The sequence below is a fragment of the Peromyscus leucopus genome, chromosome 19 (genome assembly GCF_004664715.2).
Source record: "Peromyscus leucopus breed LL Stock chromosome 19, UCI_PerLeu_2.1, whole genome shotgun sequence".
NCBI classification, from domain to species: domain Eukaryota; kingdom Metazoa; phylum Chordata; class Mammalia; order Rodentia; family Cricetidae; genus Peromyscus; species Peromyscus leucopus.
In genome coordinates, this window is record NC_051079.1 from 5,713,001 (window position 1) to 5,736,100 (window position 23,100).

General features: G+C 41.0%; 1 protein-coding gene across 1 annotated transcript in view; it reads left to right on the forward strand.

Annotated features, from left to right (window-relative positions):
- Taf4b (TATA-box binding protein associated factor 4b) overlaps positions 1 to 21,857 on the forward strand; it is a 124,887-nt gene extending 103,030 nt beyond the window's left edge. Inside the window, exon 15 of the mRNA XM_028861275.2 lies at positions 19,735 to 21,857. Coding sequence (XP_028717108.1) covers positions 19,735 to 19,902 — 168 coding nt within the window. The 3' untranslated portion in view covers positions 19,903 to 21,857. The remainder of the gene's footprint in view (positions 1 to 19,734) is intronic.
- The last annotated feature ends 1,243 nt before the right edge of the window (positions 21,858 to 23,100 follow it).

The window sequence follows — 23,100 nt, forward strand, 5'->3', positions numbered from 1 at the left end:
TTTGATTACAGTTTCAGAAAATTGGAGTCTACTGTGATGGGTAGACATAGCAGAGGGCTTGGTCCATATGCCAGAATACACGGCTGTTGTTTTTTAAATGGTGCCTACCAGGAAGCAAGCTGGGGTAAGAATTAGGACAGGCTACAGCTTAAGGGGGCCCCTCAGCAACCTAATTTTCCAGGTTGGTCCCATTTCACCTCCTAAAGATTCCTAGAGTTTCCTGAAGCTGTACTACCCAACTAGGGACCATAGAGAAGGTAATTTATGCTTGATTTAGTTTAGAATGTGTTATTCAAGGAGGTTTTAGTTTTTACCATGTACTGCTATCGAGGACTCTGGGAATACCATGTATGTGTTTATATGTTTGAGCCAGTGCTACACATACATGGGTCCTTCAGAAAGTCCTGTACATATATTATTTCACTCAGTAATCAATTTCATTGATTTCCAATGGTATTTCTTATGTGTTTATTGGTTTTAATTTTTCTAGAAATACCAATAAAACCAATATTCCTCATTTGCTTGAGTCAGTCTTAGACATAGCAAATAAAAGTATGTATTTTTTTTCCCCTTAGAGATTAAGCAAGTAATGCTGGGTAAGTCATCAATTTTAGAATTTGAATGGTGAGATAGATTAAGTCTACTAATTGGATTTTGTTTGTTTTAAATGCTGTTTGCATGTGCTTTTGGTTAGAGTATTAGCTCAGAGTATTCTCAACTATGGGCAGTACCTTCTCCTGTGGTGTGTTTGGAAATGTATGGAATGTCATTTCGACACTACAGCTCTGAGTGTTATTTTGTCATTGTGATACTGTGACTCCCTTCAAACATGTTATTAGAATTTGGTAGCTGGATTCCACTAATGTGAAGAAGCATTGAGCAATATGAGGGGTCAGGTCCACCCACTTAAAGCTACCCAAAATTCTGTTGTTATTCCCATTGAGAAATAGATAAATTTCTCAATAACAATATGGAGGAGTTAGCCATAGTCTAGGTTGGATTTTTGTTTTGTTTTGTTTTTAAAGACAGGTGTCATGTAGCTTAGGCTGGACTCCAACTTGCTATGTATTAGAGGATGTTCTTGAATTTTGGATCCTCCTGTCTCTTGAGTGCTGAGATTACAGGTGTGCACCACCATGCCCAGTTTTATGCAGTGTTAGGGGTTTACCATGCAGGTATTGGAGTAACATGGGTTTTTGTTTGTTTGTTTTTGTGTTTGTGAATGTAAAATTCTAGCATCACCAACTTCTCAGACTTTTATACCAAAGTGCACCATACTATACAGCTGAGTTACTGTATACATTGGGCACATCTTGACAGGATACCTTTGAAATCTTAATTTTAAGTTAAAAATTCAACTGAATTTAGTTTTTTTATTAGATTTGAGACATTTTATATACAGTATAGTATGCTGTGTTTTATTATAATTATTTCTTAAAATCAAGATATAAAAGTTTCTATGACCTTCCAGAAAGTTTAATCATGCATTCTTTCTGCAAACTTCAACCTCCTTTGCAATCACTGTTTTAATTTCTTCCTTTTCAGATTTATTTTTATTTGTGTGTGTGTGTGTGTGTATGTGTATATGTATATGTATATATATGTGTGTGTGTATACATTCACATGTGAGTGTAGATGCCCTCCAAGCAGTTTTGAGTCACTTAGAGTGGGTGCTGAGTCTGAACTCAGGTGCTCTGCAAAAGCACCTGAACTATCAACTGCTGAGTTTCCAGTGCCTTAACGCCGACCGCCACACCTTAGTTTGGCTGTTTCAGAGTTTTGTATAATTGAAAATCATGGAATAATGAACTCTTTTTTGTGTCTGAGTAGTTACATTCAGCACAATGTTTTTGAGTTTTATTTATACTGACCATAGTAGTAGCACATTCCTGTCACTGCTGAGCAGCTGTATAGTGTATGAAGACTATCATTTGCTTATGCATTGAATACTTGGTTGGTTTACAGATTTTGCATAGTGCAGATAAAGTGCCTATGAACATCCTTGTAAAAGTAATTTTGTGGATATGTTTTTATTTCTCTTAGGTAAAGTATTGGAGCATAGAAAAGTCATAGGCTTAACTTTCTGAAGAGCTCTAAGTGATTTCCAACTGACTATACTGCCTCATACTCGTTTGAGCAATGTACTTTGATTTTGCTGTCTTGGAAGAAGTGAGGGCGATTATCAAAAAGTCTAACTCATGCTCTTTAATGATTAGTAATTTTTATGTGTCAAAATAAAAAGATTTGCTCCATGTTCATAAAACTTTACTATGTTACTGTTAGTCCCCCCCCCCTTAGAAGGTTTATGATTTTAACTTTTTCCTTTTAGATCTTTGATCTGTCTTGCTACTTTCTTGTCTGATGTTAGGTGTGAGTTGAATTTTTTCACACAGAGATATCCTCACTGTACCCTACTTACTGGAAATATTTCCTATTGCATTTTATTCATTACCATATAGCTCATGGTAACAAATCATTTAGTATATTAACTATAGATTGAATATCTTCTGAAGGCCCATAGATATGGCCTTCGTCCCCAGGGTATATCACTGGGATGGTGGAGCCTTTGGGAGAAATGACCTAATAGGTGGTCATTAATGGTGTGGTGTGAAGGGGAGTTGGGTACCCATGCCTCTCCTGACCACGAAATGAGAGAATTATGCCCCATCACATACTACTGGCATATGGCTTTGCCATAGTGCCAAATTAACCAGTCCAACTTATCATAGATTGGACCCTCAAATTATGAGCCAATCAAACCTTTCCCTCTATATTAGTTGATTATCTCAACAGTGTTAAGGTGACAGAAGTTAATGCACATATATACACATATATTCTCTATTGGTGTGTTTTTCTATATCTGTTACTATATTTCAGCTTTTCTTCATTAATTGACTTGAAGTCAACCAATATGGATCTTCTGACTTTGCTTAAAAAAAAAAAAAAAAAAAAAAGCTGTTCCAGGTATTTTTATGTGAACTGTATGCATTTACATGAGTTAGATTCAACTTGTCAGTGTTATAAAAATGCCTGTGTGGGACTTTTTCCTCAATTAGGCTGGCATTGAATCAAGATAATTTGTGGGGAAATGAACATCTTCGCTTTAAGCCTATGAGTATTGTAGATTTCTTGATTTATATCCATCATCATCATTTTAGTTTCCTTTAAGTCTGTTATGTCATTCAGTACACTTATACATAAGTACCAGTTGTTCTTTCTTCTTCTTCTTTTTTTTTTTTTTTTTTTTTGGTTTTTCGGAATGTGTTTCTCTGTGTATTTTGATGCCTGTCCTGGATCTCACTCTGTAGACCAGGCTGGCCTCGAGCTGACAGAGATCCACCTGGTTCTGCCTCCCGAGTGCTGGGATTAAAGGCGGGGCGCCACCACCACCTGGCAAGTGCCAGTTTTTGGTGCTACTGATAAGAGTATTTTAAATCCCAGCTCCCTGAGAGTCTGAGGCAACAGGACGGTCCTTTCAAGGCCTGCTTGGGCTACAGAGTAAGTTCAGAGTCAACCCTGATAACTTACTGAGCAATTACCGAAATAAAAAGTGGGCCAGAAATAGGACTGTCATATAGTGCTTGCTCGCCCTAGGTTCCATCCCCATGAGAGAGAAAGACACACACACACACACACACACACACACACACACCGCGGAAATTTCAAGACAGGGCAGCATTCATGCTGGGGTGTAGTGACAAGGCCACTGCTTACTGCTATCACCCAAGGAAAGGGAGGGAGAGGGGAGAGAGAGAGAGCAAGAGAGCACAAGAACAAAGTGTGGAACAGGAAGATACTAAACATGAGCCCAGCTCAGGTTGATTTCAGAAGGGAAGAAGAACTCTGCCTTGAACTGGGCTAGCAGCCATTTGTGTGACCTTCTGACTGTGTCTGTCCCATGTCTGTGAACTTGAGTGAGGCTGAATCCAGGAGTAATGGGCTGATTTCTTTGGTGTAGGAAATTTTAAGACTGGAGAGCATAGGCTATTGCTTACTTCTCTTATCTAGGTGTACAGAGATTTCTGTGTGGGAAAAATTCAACATTGGATTTTTCTCTTTATGTTGCTTGGTAAAAGCATGTTTCTTAAACAGTTTTTATACTTGTGATGATTAATCTTGATTGTCAGCTTGATGGGATTTAGAATCAATGAAGCAAATCCCCAGGCCTAACTGTGAGGGGTTATCTCGATTTGGTGAATTGAAGTGGGAGGACTCCTCTAAATTAGGCAATAGCTTTCCATGGGCTGGGTTCAAGATGAATAAAAAGGAAAAAGGAAGCTAGCTGAGCACACGTATTTGTTATTCTCTTCTTCTTGAGTCTGAATGAACGTTCGCCAGCACCTCCTGCTTTTGCCACTGTACTTTTCTGCCACAGAGACTGCCACATTTCCTCTCTTTTTGTCTAAAATTAAAGAAAGCTTATAACTAATACAAGAAAAACTATCTTCAATAAGTATATGCAATATACAGTCAAGATTACGTTAACAATGTCTAGTCCATTAACATTTGACAGATCCAGACAAAAAACTCCATTATATATATTAACAATGTCCAGTCCAGTAACATCTGATAAACTCAGACCAAAAAATTTTCATTACTTATCTTATTTAAAACAAGTAGTTCCCTTTTAAAAGTAGATTACATAATCTCCCTTTTTATCTTATCATATCCATATTTTCTCTTTTTTCTTTTCATAATAGATTCAGTAGTCTATCTTTTGTTATTTTTATATCTTCCCCTTTTTCTTCAGTGTAGATTCAATGATCTACCTATTTATCCTATTATTTCTTTATCTTTTTTCTCAGAGTAGATTCGATGATCTATCTCATATCTATATTCTCTTTTTATCTTTTTTCTCAGAGTAGATTCAATGATCTATCTCATATCTATATTCTCTTTTTCTTTTTGCTTTCTAGGGGTGAAGATATCTTTAGGGAATCTTGAAAAGAAAATTTTTGGGTTAATCATCAAGTCCTGTATCATTTGTCCAATCTCTGCATAATAGGAAAGTTCAGGGCTTGTTTCAAGTCCTTGTTCGAGTAGTCTGTCAGGCTGGATCTTCTCAACTAGTCCTCTCGAAATTGTTCTGATCAGTTTGTAGTCCAAAGTCGATTTTTCCATGGTGTTAATCGGCTTAATGGCTTTATCATAGTCCATGTGGAATCATCGTTGTAGAATCCTGTCATCTTTTTGAAGATTTCAAAGTCAAAGTTAGGCATGGTCATGGTTTCCTGCAGACTTTTTTTTTTTTTTTTTTTTTTTTTTGCCTCCTCTGTGGTTTGGAGCAATCACAGTCTGATAAATGTCTGTCTCTCGGAACCATGAACATTCTTCCCTAGAACAGAAAATCTTCACAGCAATTTTTCCCCACCATTTGTCGTGCCAAACTTTTCCAAACTGACCTTTGTCGATGCTTTCTTGTAACACGATGGTCCTGGCAATTCTTCTCTGAACCAGCAGCAGTAAACCCTTTGTCCCAGGTAGCAGCATCACCACAGTCACCAACACGATGAAAAGGAGCTGGCAACGTGGAGCAGTAGCCACTGCTTCCATGGTCCCACCACTGTTTGTGGCTAAGTCAGGACCAAAGCTTCTCCCAAGCCTCCTAGGCCGGCCTCAAACTCGGGATCTTCCTGCCTCTGTCTCCTTCAGCAAATCCTACCGGCGTGTGCCACCACAACCGGCTGAGTGTAGCTTGGGCCTGAGCTGGGGCTCACAAGGCCACAGGCAAACAGCTTTTTCATGAATTCGTAACACGAACGTTGGACGCCAGATGTAGCATGAATCTTAAAAGTTCTTATTAATAAAATCAAACCCGAGGCCAGTTATTGGGGTCCATGCTGGTAGATCAGAGAGACAGAACAAGCCACAGCTATCTCACCTTGCCAATTCCTCATCTGGTCCTGTTTCCTCAGACTGGAGGCCTCTGAGTACTCACCCGGAATGGGTCTCAGCTGAACTGTGCTGCTCGAAAGCCTGAAGCTTAACCAGCCACATGCTTAACCAGCCACATGCTTAAACAGCCAAAAGCCTCTAGTTTCTGGCCCTCATGCCTTATATATCTTTCTCTTTCTACCACAACTCCCTGGGATTAAAGGTTGGCTTTCTGGGATTAAAGGTGTGTGTCACCATGCTTGGCTATTTCCAATGTGGCCTTGAACTCACAGAGATCCAGAGGGATTTCTATCTCTGGAATGCTAGGATTAAAGGTGTGAGTGCCACCATTTTCTAGCCTTTGTATCTAGTGGCTGTCTGTTCTCTGACCCCAGATAAATTTATTAGAATACACGATACCACCACAGTATCTGAGTTGTTCAGGTAGCCAATAGGAAATTATTCATTGTATCTTATTATCTGCTTTAATATCTGTAACAATATATATTCTTTTTTCATTCCCAATGTTGATAAGTTGTGGATTGTATTCTCTTCCTCCCCTCCTCTCACTTCTTGGTTAGTTTAGATAAGGGCTCTTTGTTTTTTTATTAATCTCTCTAAATGCTAATTTACAATTTAGTAAACATTTTCTTTAGACATGATTTCATGTACACCAGCTAGCCTAAAATTCATTATATCATCAAAGATAACTTTGAACTCTGATCTTTCTGCCTTCACCTCCCGAGTGTTGTAGAAATTGAAGCATTCAGCACCACACCCAAGTTTATGGGGTACTGGAAATTGAACAAAAGCTTTGTGTATGCTGGGCAAGCATCCTACCAACTGAACATTGAGTTTCTACTGTAAATTTTCATTATCTATCCGTTTTGGCTTCGCCCATACACACTTTAATATGTTGGATATAATTTGCTTGCAGTATTAATTTGAATTTCCTTTTTGATAGCTTTCACATACCAGCTCTTTGGAAGTGTGTTGTTACATTTCTATATTGGTTTTGTTTGCATGTGGCCAGAGGACATAGTCTATGATTTCGGTTCTTTTAAATCTATTGAAGCTTGCCTATTAGTGTTTAGTCAGATTGGATGAGTATTTAGAAACTTAAAACCTGCCGTTATCGGTGGGGTGTCTGTAATCCTGTCGTCTGACTCGTTTATTTTGGGCTGGAGGTGCTTATTCCATAAAGTTCTGAGAGAAGGGGGTGTGGGCTACTTTGATGATGTGCCCACCTTTTTCTACTTTAATTTCTGCTTCTGTTATAAAATGGCTTGTGTGTTGTGTTATGTCTTTCTGATAAAAATCGATCTTCATTTCTAGAAATATTCTTTGTCTGGAAGCCTGTTTCCTTTAATATTTTATAGCTAAGATAGCTTTCTTATGCCTAGGATTTGCGTGGTTTGTCTTTTCTACACATAGACTTCTAACTTAACTGTATCTTTATTTGTAGTTGGTCTTAAAGAATACCATATAAATTGAGCTTTTTTATTTCTTCTGTATGTTACCATTGGCCTTTGTCAACTCAGTATATTTAACAGTTTCACTCTGTATGAAGTCTTTCATTTTGTCTTTTTTACTAGTTGTACCTGTTTTTTGTTTGTTTGATCTGTTTAAGCATTCAATATGTATCTTTGCCTGTTCCCAACCCTGAGGTAGTCTCCTCCATTTTATGTAGGCGCCTTCTGTTCTCGGTGCTGCTGCTCTCTTTGGCTCACCTCTGTAGTTCGAGATGTTGCTCACCAGTAGCTTGTCAAGCACGTATGGAAAGCACCGCTGCTAGTGCCCCCTCACCTCTCCGGCCAGTCCAGGTTGTTTTCTGGGAGCCTTTTCCATCCTGTGTGCAGCTCCCCCGCTCTGGAACCCTGACTTAGAAGTGAAGCTCCTGTTGATACAGTCAAAGCTACTAATACACCGCCTTTAGTTGTTCAGCACCGTGTCCTTCGTGGTTCTCCAGCTATGAAACTAGAGCTGCTTCTCCCTTAGTCCTGTGAAGAACTTTTAACAAAATGGAAAACTGATTTCGACACGGTTTGCTAGAGTTTTCTGATGACTTGGCAAGTGCTTCTTAGGCAAGTCCTAAATTGTATTTTTCTGCTGGCCACAGGAGGCAGTCAAGTTATGTGTTTTCAGAGTTGGCTGCTTTTTGGCAATTTGGTGCGTGCGTGAGTGAGTGAGTGAGTGAGTGAGTGTGTGTGTGTGTGTTTACTTTTGTTTGTACATCCCAACCAAAGTTTCCTCTCCTCCCACTCTCCCCTCCGCTCTACCCCTTCGCCATCTACCACTCTTCTACTGTTTCTCTTCAGATACTTGTGGGCACCCCATGGATGTCAGTGAGACTAGGCTCCTCCTCTAACATTAAGGCTGGATGAAGAAATCCAGTAGGAGGAATGGGTCCCAAAAGCAGGCTTCAGAGTCGGAGACAGCCCTGCTCTTACTGTTAGGAGTCTCACTCGAAGACCAGTCTGCACAACTGTAACATATATGCAGAGGGTCTAGGTCAGTCCCATGTGGACTCCCTTGTCAGTTCAATCCCTGTGAGCCCCTACGAGCCTAGGTTAGTTAGTTCTGTGGGTTTTCTTCGGTGTCTTTTTGCCCTCTGGCTCCTACAATTCTTCTTCTCCTCTTCTGCAGGATTTCCTGAACTCCACCTAATGTTTGGCAGTGGGTGTCTGCCTTGTTCCCTATCAGTCGCTAGGTGAAGCCTCTCTGTTGACAGTTGGGCTAGGCACCAATCTGAGAATAGCAGAATATCATTAGGGATCATTTCAATGACTTTTTTTTTCCATTAGTGTGGTTTTACCCTAGGTCTCTGGGCTATCCTGCCTCTGGGTCCTGGCCCTGAGAGGTGAGCTCCCTCGTAGGGTGTGGTTCTCCAGCTGGGCCCATCAGTCCCACAATGTCTGTGCCATCATTACCCCAGCACATCTTGAAGGCAGGACTAATTATAGGTTAAAGGGTTTATGGCTGGGTTGGTGTCCGAGTCCTTCCACTGGAAGTCTTGCCTGGTTATTGAATATGGCTGGTTCAGGCTCTCTAACCCCCATTGCTAGGAGTCTTAGCTAGGGTCACCCTCGTAGATTACTGGGAGTTTCCATTGCTCTAGGTTTCTAGCTCATTCCAGAGATTCCAGTTGTCTCTCCCAGTACTCTCTCCCTACATTCCCATCCGCCCCCCATCCCTCCTATTCCCATACCTATTTCCCATTCCAGGCCCCTCCCCCCTCCACTGGCAATGTTCCATTCTACTTTCTGTTCACGATGAGATTCTTGCAACAACACCCCCAGCCCTCTTTGTTATTTAGCTTCTCTAGGTCTGTGGGTTGTAGCATCATTATCCTTACTTTACAGCTAATATCCACTTACAAGTGAGTACATACCATGTTTGTCTTTCTGGGTCTGGGTTACTTCACTCAGAATGATTTTTTTCTAGTTTCATCCATTTACCTTCAAATTTCATGTCATTGTTTTTAACAGCTGAGTAATACTCCATCGTGTAAATGTACCACATTTTCTTTATTCATTCTTTGGTTGAGGGGCATCTAGGTTGCTTCCAGGTTCTGGCTATTATGAATAATGCTGCTATGAACATAGTTGAGCAAGTGTCCTTGTGGTATGATTGAGCATCCTTTGGGTACATGCCCAAGAGTAGTATCGCTGGACTTTGAGGTAGATTGATTCCCAGTTTTTTGAGAAACCACCATATTGGTGTCCAAAGTGGCTGTAAAAGTTTGCACTCCCACCAGCAATGGAGAAGTGTTTCCCTTGCTCCACATCCTCTCCAGCATGAGCTGTCACTTGAGTTTTTGATGTTAGCCATTCTGACAGATATAAGATGGAATCTCAGAGTCATTTTGATTTGCATTTCCAAGGTGGCTAAGGATGTTGACCATTTCTTTACGTGATTCTCAGCCATTGGAGATTCCTCTGTTGAGAATTCTCTGTTTATGTCTGTACCTCATTTTTTAATTGGATTGTTTGTTTGGTTTTTGCTGTCTAGTTTCTTTAGTTCTTTATATAGTTTGGAGATCAGCCCTCTGTCAGATGTGGGGTTGGTGGAGATCCTTTCTCATTCTGTAGGTTGTCATAGCAGCAGCACAGACTCTAAGATTGATAATTAATAAATGGGACCTCATGAAACTGAAAAGCTTCTCTAAGTCAAAGGACCCTTTCAAAAGATAAAACGGGCAGCCCATAGAATGGGAAAAGATCTTCATAAAACCCACATCTGACAGAGAGCTAATATCCAAAATATATAAACTCAAGAAAGTAGACATTTGATATTCTTATATATTGTATTACTTGGCCAGCTGAAGTGCCTTCTCACTATTTTGAAAATGTCCAGGGGAAAAACTTTAAAACAACCATTGTTTTGGATAAATTTCATCTGATGGTAGATTGGTGAGAATGAATAGATAAAAATCTTTTTAGAGGGCTAGATAATATTCTACAAATATACCATTTAAGAACTTTACATTTTCCTTCCAGACTTGTTTGGCTTAAAGCTGAGACTAGCAACACTATTTTGACTCAAAATTTCACTGCTCATTTGTACTAGTTACATTATTGTGTGATATTGGACCCTGCACAGGGATCAACCTGCACACACTGATCAGATCTTTTCTCAGTGACTGTAAAAATCTTCATAGGCCACAGATATCCTCTAAAGTTCAGTGAGTGATGGGTTAGATAACTGCACAGCAGGCTTGAAGTTTTAGAAAGACACCAGGAAAGTGCATGGGAATGCAGCAAGTCTAGAACTGGACAGGTTGGTGCTTGTAGACATTGGGGAAACATGGTACCAGTGTTGGGACTTGAGAATAGGTTAGCTGGACTGGAGAATGCCTTTCCAGGAAGAAGCATACTATTGGCCGTTAACTAGCTACAGCTAAGGGAGAAATTACTTCTTCCATGATGAGTAGTTTGTGATAGGAATAAAGAAATGAGAGACAAGACTGACTTTATTGTGATTGTAAATGACTGTTTATATCCTGTCTTTGTGTATTTGGATTTGGTCCTGTAGATTTTTAGTCATTGGAGCATTTTAATATTGTCAGATTATTGTTTAGAGCAGTGATTCCCACAAGAGATAGACTGTGTAAAATTATTTTTTCAAATAGTAGGTAATAAAAGTGAAGGCGTGGAAAGTCAGTAGGATGGGTAAGAGGGGCAGTAGATCACAGTAGAAGGAAAGGCTGAGGTCTCCTCCGGGGCTTCTGGATTGGGCATTTTATGTACATACATTTGTACTCCTTGAAATAAAAGAAAGAGAAGGAAGGGAAGGAACAATGGTTCAAAGCGTGTTCAATGTGGAATGTGTGTAGTGCATTTATTTAGAAGCTTTGCTAGGAAACTGAACAGTGGGGCCGGAGGTAAAGATAAGGGCTATTACATATGACAACCAGTGTATTTCCTTTGTGGCTGACATAATGAATTCAGAACAATGGTTTGAGTTCATAGCCTGTGACTCCGTGTCACGGCAGTCTGTCTGTCTTTTGAAGCACACTTAGGAGAGACAGACCTGTCAGACTGCCTGGGCCCATCTTCAGCTCTCAATGATAAAAGCATGATGTAAGCCAGAGACCTAGAGCTTCAAAAGTTCTTCTTGTTGACCAGCAGAGGGCAGTCAGTCTTAAAGCTCAGTATGTTCTGCTGTGTTCCTTGAAGGTTAGAAAGCTTAGTCTTGTTTTTTTTATTTGAGTCAGGGTATTGTGTAGCCAGACTGGTCTCCAACTCACTGTGTCGATGTGGTTGACCTTGAGCTCTTGAGCTCCCTGCCTTCACCATCCAAGTGCTGACTTCACGGATAGAGCCACCATACTTGCTTGGTTTATGTGGTGCTAAGGGGTTGAACCAACACTGTACCATCTGACTTGTGTCTCCAGCTCAGAGCTGAGACTTTGGCGTACTGTTATATTGGATCAGGCAGCAACTTCCTTTATTTATTTGGGGTGGTGGTATAGACCTGTGTAGTTGTGTTCACCTGTGTGTGTGCGCACACATGGAGACCAGAAGAAGATGATGGCTGGCTGTCACTCTGCCTTCTACAGAGTCCCTTCCTTAGAGCTTGCAACCCTAGCAATCCTATTGCAGTGCCTCCCTCCAGTACTGGGGTTACAAATGTATACACATGATCATGCCCAGCTTTTGGATGTGGCTTCTGGGTACCTGAACTTGGGTCCTCACGTTTGTGCACTTATTTATCCTTGCATCTGTGTCCTGGAGAATGCTGGGTTTCACTTCGCAGCCAGGTCTCATCGGATCCCTAACTCCCATATCTAACCTTTGTTCCCTCCTTCGAGTTTCAAAGACTGGGATCACCCTAAGAGCGGTTAGACTGGCGTGGTGCTGGGCCTTAGGACACATTGGACAGAGACTCTGAGAAATGTGGTGTACCATTGCCTCCAGCCCCTGTCTATTAAAAATGCTAACTGGTAAGGTTCAGAGAGCATTTGTGTTTTCTTAGTCTTACAATTCAAGGAACAGTATGGAGTCAGCTAGAGACTGTCTGATAAAGTTACAGCAGCTTTTCTGTGGTTTATTGGAGTAGTATAGAAAAGATGTCTGTAGAAGTGTCCATTGTCCACAAGCTACATATGGAAGTGGCCATTAGTCTACATTTTAACTTTAATCACTGAAAGTTCCACTGAAAATTTAAAAGTTCACTGAGAAACAAGAGAAGCATAACAGTATCTATCATTTCTTTAAAGTTAGTGAGTTGGTGATTCAGTGAGAACTTGAATCGGGTACAGGTGATAAAATTTGATTAGGAGAAAAATTCTGGAGTAAAGTTATTCTCTCCTGCTTGCAATCAGTGACTCCCAAATGACCAGTTATTTCATTCAGATGATAAAGGCCAGCATTTAGAGATCGTATACGGTGTGCCAAATGTTGTTTTTATTTAATCTACATATAGATCTTTGGGGGGCGGGGGGTTGCTATAGTACCCTTGTTTACAGTTGAAGAAACTAAAGCACAGAAAAGTTAGTAGTTTGAGATTGTTCATGAAGTCGACACCTAATGTTGTTTCTGTGCAGTATCTTGTGACATGATACTTGAACTGGATCAGAGTATGGGTTAGCATGGCGCCAGGTTACTCTGGATGGTAACAAGTTTTTAGTAAAATATTTTTATAATACATTTTGATCATATTCACCTCTTCCCCCTAATTCTTTCAGATTCATTCCCCAACTCCCTGCCTCCTCCCAACTTCATGTCCTCTTAATATCCTGCCAAGTCCAATTTGCGCTGCCCGTCCACTAATGTACATGGGGCCGTCCATAGAGCATGGTTGATCACCAGGGCTACACCCTTAAAGAACACTGAGTCTCCCTTCCTCAGAAGCCATCAGCTGTCAGGAGCTTCTCAGCTTGTTGCCAGCACATACCCACTCCATGCTGGGATCTTCACTGGTTTGATCTTATTCAACTGTTTTGCTGACCAACACAGTAGCTGTGACTTCATGAGCGCAGTAGTCCTGTCGTGCCCAGAAGACACTGTTGGATCAAGTTCTCCCAGACCCCGACTCTTAGAGTCTTTCTTCCCTTCTTCTGCAAGGTGGTGACATTTGGATAAAGGTCCACGTGACCTCTTGAAGCCACCTGGGTCACAGCTCTTGTTGTGGCTTCTAACTTGGTGTAGTAGTAATATAACTTAAGGAAAAGTTGAAAGGCCTTTAAAGATTTTATTTTATACCATTTGCTGTTTGTTACGTACATGGGAACGACTGGCTGTTTTTTAGTCATTGTTAAGTGGTGTTCTATCTAAAGCTGTTAACTAGTGGTACTCACTTTCTCCTTACAAGAATAAAAGGATCCTGCTGTTTTGTTATAGATAGAAATAAGAAGCTTTGTTCAATGTTACAATCTAACAAATCGGTGAAGCTAGTTTAATTGGTCTGTAGTTCTATAGGGTGCTGACACTAGGTTTGGTTAGGCACTTGGTGAGTTGGTTGTTCTCCATTTTACTCTTTCGTCCTAGTAAGAATCCATATAAAAGAATATCCTCATGTGGAAAGTGGTTTAGGAACCCCTGTTTCAGAAACAGTGTACTCTTTATAAAAGGCTGTTTTTCCTTGTCTGCTCTCCCTTAACTGATCAGTGATTCACCCTTGGCCCTGTAGAACTGAAGGAACTTTGGGGAAATGACCTGGTGGTATGGAGGACAAAGGAAAACTGGTGGGAAGAGGCAGGTTTGGTGTTGATGGATATAAATTGTTATCCAGGAACCAAGAATTATCTGATCATTGTGGCTTTGCCATTGTGAAACTAACTGGTCAGAATTGTTAACTATCCCAATTATAAGAACGATAGGAATTTATTTTACATATAGATCCAAGAATTTGGCTTTCTAAGTCAGTCGTGATTTGAGGAAAGTTGTGAATTATGGAAGGTATTTGTGATGGATTGTAGACTGTCCCTTGGGTTTGTTTCATTTATAACATTGCCCCAGGCCGCCTACTGCATCCTGTTGGAATGACCTCCTTTTCAACCCTGGGCTGCCAGCGATAATGCAGCTCTTCCCCTTGGATCCTTCAGGCTTACCACGTGACAGACGTGAACTGTGACCCCTTTGTTCCTTAGTCCAGATGATTGGGTCTCTATTTTTTTTTTTTACATTTAACAGTCGTGTCTTCCTTTTGTCTCCTTCTTACACTTGCCTTTTAATTTCCTATAGAGATGAGATGGGTTTTTGTGCTAGTTTAATTTTCTGTCAGAATGCAATATTGATGCAGAAGGAACAAAAATCAAATCATAAGCTGACTACATTTTCATGTAGAAAACATGCCCACCTACAGAGGTCAGAATAAGATGGAAGCATCTTGGGAACTTTAGAAAACCACTCAGCCCTTCCAGCTCTTCCTTCGCTCCCCAAGAAGACTCTCTGCCTGACTCCTAAAACAGACCGTACAGTAGCTGTTTCTTTGTGTCCTGGGTCCTCTCGGCTGTCACAGCTTACTTCAGTACATGTGACTTTTGATAAAAATGGCATTTCTAAGTGTTTTTGTAAAGACAGAATTTCTGAGACATTTTAAATTTTCTGTAAGATGGTAAATTCGGTTGCAGGAAGATGCTTGGTGTGAACACTATTAAATATATATAGATTTAGAATTTTCAACAATATATCATTTATGGCTGAAGCAAACCCTGCTCTGAGCTAGAAATGTAGCTAGGTAAAGCCCTTGTGCGGCTTGTTGAAAGCCCCGGGTTTGATCCCCACCGCCATATAAGCCAGGCATGGTAGCACACATCTGTGGTCCTAACACTTTGGAGGTACAGACAGGAGGGCCAAAAGCCCAGTGTTTATCCTTGGCTGCAAGGCGATTTGAGGGCTAGCCTGGACTATATGAGATCCATCCATCCACCCTCCCTCCGTAAGGGAATTGGTCGGATTTCAATCTCCTTGAGCTTGGACAAGCTCAGATTGGCTAGATTTTGTGCTCAGGGATTGATTGGTTGGTTTCATGCTCAGTTGGTCAGGACAGATTTGGCCCTGATTCCAGGGCCAATGTGTGTTTGTTTCATTGGCTCTGGTTCCAGGGCCAAAGTGTGTCTCTTTGACCCTTTTACCCTACAGTAATAATTGACAGTGTTAAGTGCCATCTGTCGCACACCCGAGTAGCAAGACTTGCAGAGAGGAAAGACACCAGATAATTCACTCTGGAAGCCAATGCTTGTTCAGTCATAGCTCGGTACTTGGAATGGACACGCTCTGCACCTGCAGGAACTCTGTAGGTGGTGCAGAGAACAACCTTTTTTTCCTCATGGGCTGTCTTATGAACAAGATTAATTTAATGAGAGAACAGATGTGGTTAGGATGATATAGCCCTCACAAATTGAACATGTTAGAAGAAAACTGCTTTGACTATGTAATTAGGCTGACTGATTTTGACTGGTGTTTTGTAGACTTTACCCTTTTCAAAACATAGTTTTTAAATGAAATAAAAGGCAAAAGATTTTTTTTTTTTTTTAGTTAAAAGGAAGATTTATTTAGTGGGTAACTTACAAATGAAGGGATAGGTAGGTCGCGGGGTCTGGGGAAGGTATATCGCAGTCCGGCGGTGTTCTCTGGAGAACTTTGCTCAGTCAACCTCCACCGTCCAGGGTCCAGGAGCAGAGAGCTGGCCCATCCGGATCTCGGGTCTTCAGGGCCCTCCCTTGACCCCACCTTGTAGGCGTGACAGAAGGCAAAAGATTTATATGATCTGGGGAGTCTCAGTGAGTAATTGTCTTGATTAGACTGCAGGATTGTCTTGATCATGTTATTGGAGATTAGAAGACAAGCTCAATGTGGGTGGCACCATTCCCTAAGAAAGGGATCCTGAATTATGCAAGAGTATAATGAATGCTTAGTGTGAGCTGAGGGAAGGTATGGACATATCTATGACTCTCTTCTGTCTATGGACTTAATATGGCTATTTTTCTAAAGGCCCTGCTGTTGTGGCTTCCCTGCTACAATGAACCATAACCTGGAATTTTGACTAAAATACCTCCTCACACACAAAATGAAATTAAGAGTTGTGGCATGAATCTTAAAAGTTCTCATTATTAAAATCAAACCTGAGGCCAGTTATTGGGGTGAATGCCGGAAGATCAGGGAGACAGAACAAGCCACAGCTAACCTCACCTAGCCATCTTCTCAGCTGATCTTGTTTCTTCAGACTGGAAGCCTCTGAGTCCTTATCCAGAATGAATCTCAGCTGAACTGCTGCTCCAAAGCCTGAAAGCTTAACCAGCCAAATGCTTCTAGTTTCTGGTCCTCACGCCTTATATACCTTTCTGCTTTCTACCACCACTCCCTGGGATTAAAGGCTCACTTTCTGGGATTAAAGGCGTGTGTCACCATGCCTGTCTGTATCCTTGAACACATGGATTTCTGCCTCTGGCATGCTAGGATTAAAGGCGTGTGCTACCAATGCCTATCAAAAAGTATCTAGTGGCTTTTCTGTTCTCTGACCCCAGATAAGTTTATTAGAGTACACGATACTTTGAGGAACACAATACCACCACAAAAAGTTTCACTTTTATACAATTATCCTTCTACGTAACTCATTGTTTGGGACGAGCAAGATGATTCTGTGGGTAAAAGTGCTTACTGTGCAAGTCCAGTAACCGTAGTTTGGTCCCTGGAACCCAGGATAGAAGGAGAGAACTTACTCCTGAAAGTTGTCCTCCAGCATCTACACACTTAATGTGGTGTGTGCCCACCAACATACATACATATACACAATAATAATCATTTCAGTTCCTTTTAAATTTATTTTTATTTTATTTATTTAATTTGGTTTTTTGAGACAGTTTCTCTGTGTAGCTCTGGCTATTGTGGAACTCACTCTGTAGACTAGGCTGGCCTCAGACTCAGAGATCCACCTGCCTCTGTCTTGAGTGCTGGGATTAAAGGCGTGTACCACCACTGCTGGCTTCCTTTTTAATTTTTGAGATTATAATTTAATTATATTTCTTTCTTATCTTTCCTCTCTCCATGCCCTCTGATAAATCCTTCCCTGTTCTTTTTTAAATTAATGTTCTCTTTTTTCACTAATTGTTTCTTGCATATATATTATGTATATTATGTATACATTATATGTTGTATATGTGTTATATGTTATCTATATACAATATATATCTTCCTAAATATAGCCTGTTGAATCCGTGTATTACTTGTATATATGTTTTCAGGGCTGGCCGATTGGCACTGGACAGCTGATTGGTATGCTGTTTCCTCAGTTGCCTGTAGTTAGTCCTTCGCATTGGGTTAAGGCCTCGTGGGCTTTCCCCATCCAGTCTGTCATGTTCATTGGTGTCTCCCCCTCCCATTGGGTGGTCATTTTGGTGAGACTTTGTGTGTACAGATTCTGGTATTGATAGAAGACAGTCTCACAGCAAGCTGAATTCCTCTTTTGAAATGATCTCTGGCCTTAGGTGGAGCTGCAGTTGTATTGTGGATGTATCTGTCAGGACAGGGCTCTACAATTCTGCATTTTTATTGGTTGTGGTTTTCTGTTGTGGTCTCTGACTGTTGCAAAGAAAGGTTTCCTTGATGAGGGGTGAAGACTACTCTTACCTGTTGGTATAAGGACAAATGTTTATGGATTGTGGTTAGGAATTATGGTAGTTTAGTAAAATAGTGGTTGTAGATTCTCCTCCAGTAATCATGATTTCACTAGTACTGCATAGTTAACTAGGTTTCCAGTACCAGGCATGGTATCCCTCTTGTTGAGTAGGTCGTAAGTCCAGTTAGAGAACATTGATTACTGCCAAGGTATGCATGGCACTACTGCACCCACAGAGTTATCATGCCTGCTGGTTGCTGATGTGGTTCATACATGTCATAGCTGGGTAAGACTGTTGGTTATCATCTTTGTTTTTTTAAGTAGCATTAAGATGGCTCAGTTGATAGAGCACTTGCCCTAAAAGCCTGACAACCTGAGTTTGATTCCCAGAACATCCATATAGGAGAGAACCAGTTCCACATCATAATCCACAAAATAATAATAATAAATAAAAAATGTAAAACTATAGTGCCTAGATGCCAGTGTTTAGGAAACTATCTTGATGTAGGAGTACTGGGTTTCAGTTCATTCTTGGGTGAATTTGAAGCTTACATTGGTTTTTATGTTTGTAATCAGTAAATTCAGTTAAGAAAATATTATTAGGCTGGGTGTGGTAGTGCATTCCCCTTAATGCCAACACTTCAACACTTGAAAGCAAAAGACAAGTAGATCTGAGTTTAAGACTAGCCTGATATACACATTGAGTTCCAGGCCGACCAGAACTGAATAGGGAGACCCTTTTTCTAAAAGAAAATACTATGGATAATCGTGTTGTCTCTTCACGATTTGCCAAGTTCTGGAGGGCTATAAATAGCAGTCATTGTACTTCAAAAGCTTCTGGTCTGGTAGGTTTGGTGATGGTACAGAAACATCTACTGCAGAGGAATATGTTGCTGAAGTCCTTTGTAAAAGAGGATGGGGAAGTGTATGATTGGAGGCAACCAGAATGGTGAGTGCTTACCTGGCACCATCAATAATACAGCATAGCACAGTGGCTAAATTCAGGTGAAATTAAAAATGGAGTCTCGTCTACCTTGCTGTGAGACTTAGGACACATGACTTCACCAGGCCGGGATCATTTTCCTGTCTGGTCTGAGCAGTGGGAAACAGCCTCACAGATCTTGCTGCAATGGTGTATGAAAGAAAGGAGACAGATTTTCAAGTAAAGTTCTGGCCACTGAGGAGCCACTAAGATTTTTTGGCATTGTGGCATGATGAGATCTGAACCATAATGGGCTTTTGTTATGTTTATTTTTACTATTGATGCATAGAAGACTGTTGTCTTTTGAGGCAATGGATTTCTATGTATATGTAACCCTTCATCAGCACCATGATCAAAATAAATTCATCCATCACTTTGAAGTTTTTTGTAAAATCTTTCAAGTGGGAAGTCTAACCTGGAAGGGGCAGGAGAGTAGAGCAAAGGAGCATCTGGAAGAGAAGAAATCATTTCAGAGGCTTCTGCCAGGCCAGGAGAGAGAAATGAATGATGTCAGGCCCTCGGTGAATTGAGCTTTCTATAATACCTCTTCCCAATGGATAGTGGGCTCCTGTGTGCCACAGGAGACATGTTTTCCTTTATGAGAGTCCCTATTTTAAACTAATTCTCTCTCTCTCTCTCTCTCTCTCTCTCTCTCTCTCTCTCTCTCTCTCTCTCTCTCCCCCTCTCCCTCCCTCTCTCTCTCTCTCTCTCTCCCCTCTCCCTCCCTCCCTCCCCCTCCCTCCCTCCCTCCCTCCCTCCCTCCCTCCCTCCTTCTCTCTCTCCCTCTCCCACTCCCCACCCCCATTCCTATTTAGGGCTTCAAAGATAACCCTTCTGCTTCTGGGACGTCCAGCCTAACGGCCACCAAACCATTGCTTCGTCCAAGAATCACAAGAATCTGCCTCAGGGACTTGATATTCTGTATGGAACAGGAAAGAGAGCTGAAGTATTCTCGAGCCCTATACCTTGCCCTTCTGAAGTGATCACTCCATTCATCCGTCCAGACGCTCACTGTTTACTGCCAAAGAAGATATAGAGAGCATTGTTGCACTGTCCTGAAATCTACTCTGGAAAATAGTCACCAGTATGGAAGACCACTGTTTACACTGACCAGCTTTTTCTTTTTAAACTTCATCTTGTCTGTATGTACTGTGGATTCTTGAAGATGAGAATTCAGATACTTTCTGAAAGTCAGTACCAAGTATACATTATACGGAAGTATCACCTACCCACCTGTATTTAATTACAGCAGCTAGGGGCTCCCTCTTACAACCTGTGTTTCTGTTTGTTTTGTTTTTTCACACCATAGCAATAAGGTGCCCCCTCTGCTACAGGCTGCATCTAAACATAGGAGAAAGGAAGAATCAGAATGTATCCTATACTGGACCTGTCTCCTAGTGTTAGATTTTATGTCTGCAATTAGAAGTTACTTAGCTAACTGTGACAGTTACTTTCTGGAATTGAAGTGTGACAAGCCACAGAGTAGGGTCAGTATCAACTTGGGTTAGTTGAGCTAGAATTACAAACACAGCCAATGGGACCATTTGTGCCTGAGGTTGCTGACTGTCTGGCTCCCCACACTGTACTGTCATGATAGCTAGTGAAGGGCATCCTTGTCAGCTAAGTTTTAAAACTGAAGTTGCTACTGATATACCTCACTAAAAAATGGAAGAGCTAGTACTAGAAGGAGTATGAGGCCTTGCATTCAAATTGTCAAAAGAAAAATGAAAATGCATTATGAAGCAGATGTGTGCACCGTGTGCCCAAGGAGGGTGGCTGCACTTGAAATGCCAGAGCTGGTCTTTGTTTTGCTGGTGGCATAAACAAACAAACAAACAAACAAATGAACACATAGCTCATAGGTCAACCAAAGAAGAAAACCTGGCAAACATTTAGTTACAGTATTTCAAAAGAGGACAGTTTGTTTTTATATTATTTTAATTCCCAAGATGGAATTCATTCTTTCTTTTGTAAAGAATCTCTCAGTTACCCTATGTTCAAGCATCTAGTGCTTTTCAAAACTTGTAACTGCTGGCCAGAACATCCTAGGACACCCTTGGAATTGTCAACTTACGAGGTGCTCTCAGTGTCTCACCCGTGGGGGTGTGGCTCTACATGTGAACAGCACATTGTGCACCACTCTCTGAGGAAGCTGCTGTTCAAGGCACCCCCCCCACACACCGGTTTTTAAATCTACCTGTGCAGATAATAGCTGACAAAAAATAATAGTGGAATTGAAATCACATGCTGCAAGAATGCCACACCCTCCAAGAAGATAACTAAAGGAAAATGCTAGAGGAAGGATTCAGGGGAAACACCTCTAGTATATCACTCTCCATCCTGTTCTTCCCACAGAGTCTTATGGACATATTCTATACTGTTGTAAGAGTTTAATTGGCCACAATTTTTGTTTTAGCAAGTTATGTAAAATGCCGTAAATTATGTATATGTTAAAAATGTAACTTAACAAGAAATCTATACCCAAAGTTGTTTTGTATATTTAAATGCTTAGCTTTATTTTTCTGTAAAGTGCACTGTGCTCCCACATTTATGTAAACTTATTGATCAGATGTTTAAAATTATTTCAGATCACCATTAAAGTAATTATTTTATGATTAAAAAAAAAAAACAACAAAACACAAAAGCTTTGCTCAGTCACTGACTTTGCAGCAGTTTTCATTAGTTGCCAGTCCCCGAAGGACTCAGATCTGCCTGGCAGTGAGTCTGTTATTTATTTTGGACTATGAACATTTGGTTCTGGAATCTCACTTAGATCTAGGTTGCTTTATTACTTCCTTTGCAATAGTTGTGAATTTGCCTGTTGTATGACTCACAAAGAAAGCTAAACATCGTTATTACAGAAGTTTACCTTGACCCATTGAGTTTTTCTTACCAAGATTGTTTTTCAAAATTTTTAATATAAAACCTTTGTGATATATACATGTGTGGTGTATGTATGGGTATCTTCCTCTCTCACCTCTCTAATGTTTGAGAACAAGGTCTCACTGAGTCTGGAGCTCACTGATTGGCCAGCAGCACCCCTGGATCTTCCTGTCTCTACCTGTGAACTCTGGGATTGCAGGAGTGTACCAGCATGGCTTTTCACATGGGTGCTGGGATCCACACTTGGGACCTTATGTAAGCTCACACATCAGGAACTCTAGCCACTGAGCCAGTTCCCGGGTCCTTAATGTAAGTTTGAAACCTGTGTTGTGGAGTGTATATTGCACAGAGAAAAACCAATGTGTTTATACAAAATATTCTTCCTACAGTTGACAAAATGGAGGCTTTGAGGTGGTTTTGATTTCCAGATGCATTGTCTTTAATATGCAATGTTAAGGAGCATTGATTTTTCTTTAATGTGAATGCTATGGATCCTACTCAGGTTGTCACATTTACACAGCAGCACTCTTACCCACTAAATCACCTGTGTGTGTGTGTGTGTGTGTGTGTGTGTGTGTGTGTGTGTGTGTGTTTACAGGCATGCACGGGTGGAGGTCAGAGGACAACTTGCACAAGTTGGTCTTCATTATGTGGACTGGAGATCACTGCAGACCATCAGGCTTGCCAGCAGTCGTCCTTAACCTGCTGAGCCATTTCACTGGCCCGACAAGCACTTTTCAAACCGAGAAACCCCTTCAGATTGATACATGACGTGGTTTGTTTCACTAGAATTTGGTCAAGAGAAATGTATTTAGAATTAAGACTTTATACTAGTGACACCACGGTTCGAGCAGAAACCAGCAATGTTAGGCATGGTTTTTAGGAAGTGCAGGACTCAGGTGCGTGCTAACTTGGACCTTATTACTTTGTTGTAGAATGAAATCAGTTGAGTGTGTCTGCCTACAAATTTGCCCTCAAAAGTTCCAGTTATATTCTGCAGGGGGAAAATTATATTGTGTCACACGTCTGAATATGACCTGGTAGAGAGTGTTACATCGCACCGTTCCTCTTGTGATAGATACTCTGTCTCACTTGTCAGTGTCTGAGACAGGCTTCTGGGAAAGCGTGTGAAGGGTCATCTTGATCAAGTTGACTGCCTACGTTGCAACACACACAGCTTGTCTCATAGGTTCAAGCTGGCTCCCCTCTACAGCAAGTTCTTGGTGGTCATCCCATGGTACTGACATCTTCAAAATGCTTCAAAATCTCTGCAGCTTGCCTGTAACTTTGCCAGTTAG